At 61.4% G+C, this 1,164-nt stretch overlaps 1 protein-coding gene across 1 annotated transcript in view; it reads left to right on the top strand.

Moving 5' to 3' along the window:
• The window catches only part of SIVA1 (SIVA1 apoptosis inducing factor), a 5,088-nt gene extending 4,152 nt beyond the window's left edge, over positions 1-936 (top strand). Inside the window, exon 4 of the mRNA XM_004376757.3 lies at positions 764-936. Coding sequence (XP_004376814.1) covers positions 764-821 — 58 coding nt within the window. The 3' untranslated portion in view covers positions 822-936. The remainder of the gene's footprint in view (positions 1-763) is intronic.
• Positions 937-1,164: the final 228 nt, after the last annotated feature.

Genomic DNA, 1,164 nt, shown 5'->3' on the forward strand with positions numbered 1-1,164 from the left:
GAGAGGCCAGGGGCACGCACCCCACACACCCATCACTCCTCACAGTGCTCACACCGAGAGGCCAGGGGCATGCACCCCACATACACATCACTCCTCACAGTGCCCACACCGAGAGGCCTCAGGGGCAGGCACCCCACACACCCATCAACTCACACACCCACACTGAGAGGCCAGGGGCAGGCACCCCGCACACCCACCGACTTGTTCCAGCCTGAAGGTCATCGCTCTGCCCTTTTCCACATGAGTGATTGGCTCTGGGTTGCAGAGGGGTGGGGGCTCTGCCTGCCTATGCTGCTACGCTCTTCCGCCCCCTCCCCCGTGGCCTCACCCACAGCCCCTCAGCTTCCTGACTGCAGGAAGGAGCACCCCGGAGTGCGGGAAGCAGGACGCCCTCAGCTGGCAGGGGTGGCTCTGCCCGCAGGCCCCGTGGGCACCCTGATCCTGAGGGGCTGGAGGTTTTGACTGCTGGGCTGGCGAAGCTAAGACTGACGACCTCACTGTGTGGGTCAACACATTACCAACTGCGTGTCCTCTCAGCCTCCCGGGGAATTTCTCCCCGTCGTTTATGGCTTTCCCAGGCTTTGCTCTTAGAGTCCTGAAACCTCGGAGTATTGCTGTGTCTGACACACTTATCCTGCCGCCCATCATGGGGCAGTGGGTTCTGACGGGACTTCTGGGAGACTCGGGTAGTCATGTCCCGTTGGGACCTGGCGTGGCTGCAGATGGGCTCACCGGCTTCCCTTCCCCCTGGCACTGTCCACAGCTACAGCGACATTCACGAGAAGGCGCTCTGCACCAGCTGCGCAGTGTTTGAAGCGTGAGGCTGCTCCGGACGGGCTCTGCGGTGACCGGCCCCCATGCCGAGAATACAGAACTGTGGGGCGAGCGGGGTGGGGGGGTTTATATTTTATATTTTGTACTCCGAATGTCAAAAGTGAATAAACCTTTTATATTTGGACAAGAGGGCTCTCGTCTGCATGAGTTGTGTTTAGGATGTCACCGCATCTGCTGAGTGCTGGGGAGACGCTGCAGACCTGGGAAAGCTGATGTGGATGGCGTGCTGGCTCGGGAAGACCCCGCAGACCCAGGGGAGCCGACGTGGATGGCGTGCTGGCTCGGGAAGACCCCGCAGACCCAGGGGAGCCGACGTGGATGGCGTGCTGG

This window comes from Trichechus manatus, unplaced genomic scaffold, assembly GCF_000243295.1.
Source record: "Trichechus manatus latirostris isolate Lorelei unplaced genomic scaffold, TriManLat1.0 scaffold00045, whole genome shotgun sequence".
Taxonomy (NCBI): Eukaryota; Metazoa; Chordata; class Mammalia; order Sirenia; family Trichechidae; genus Trichechus; species Trichechus manatus.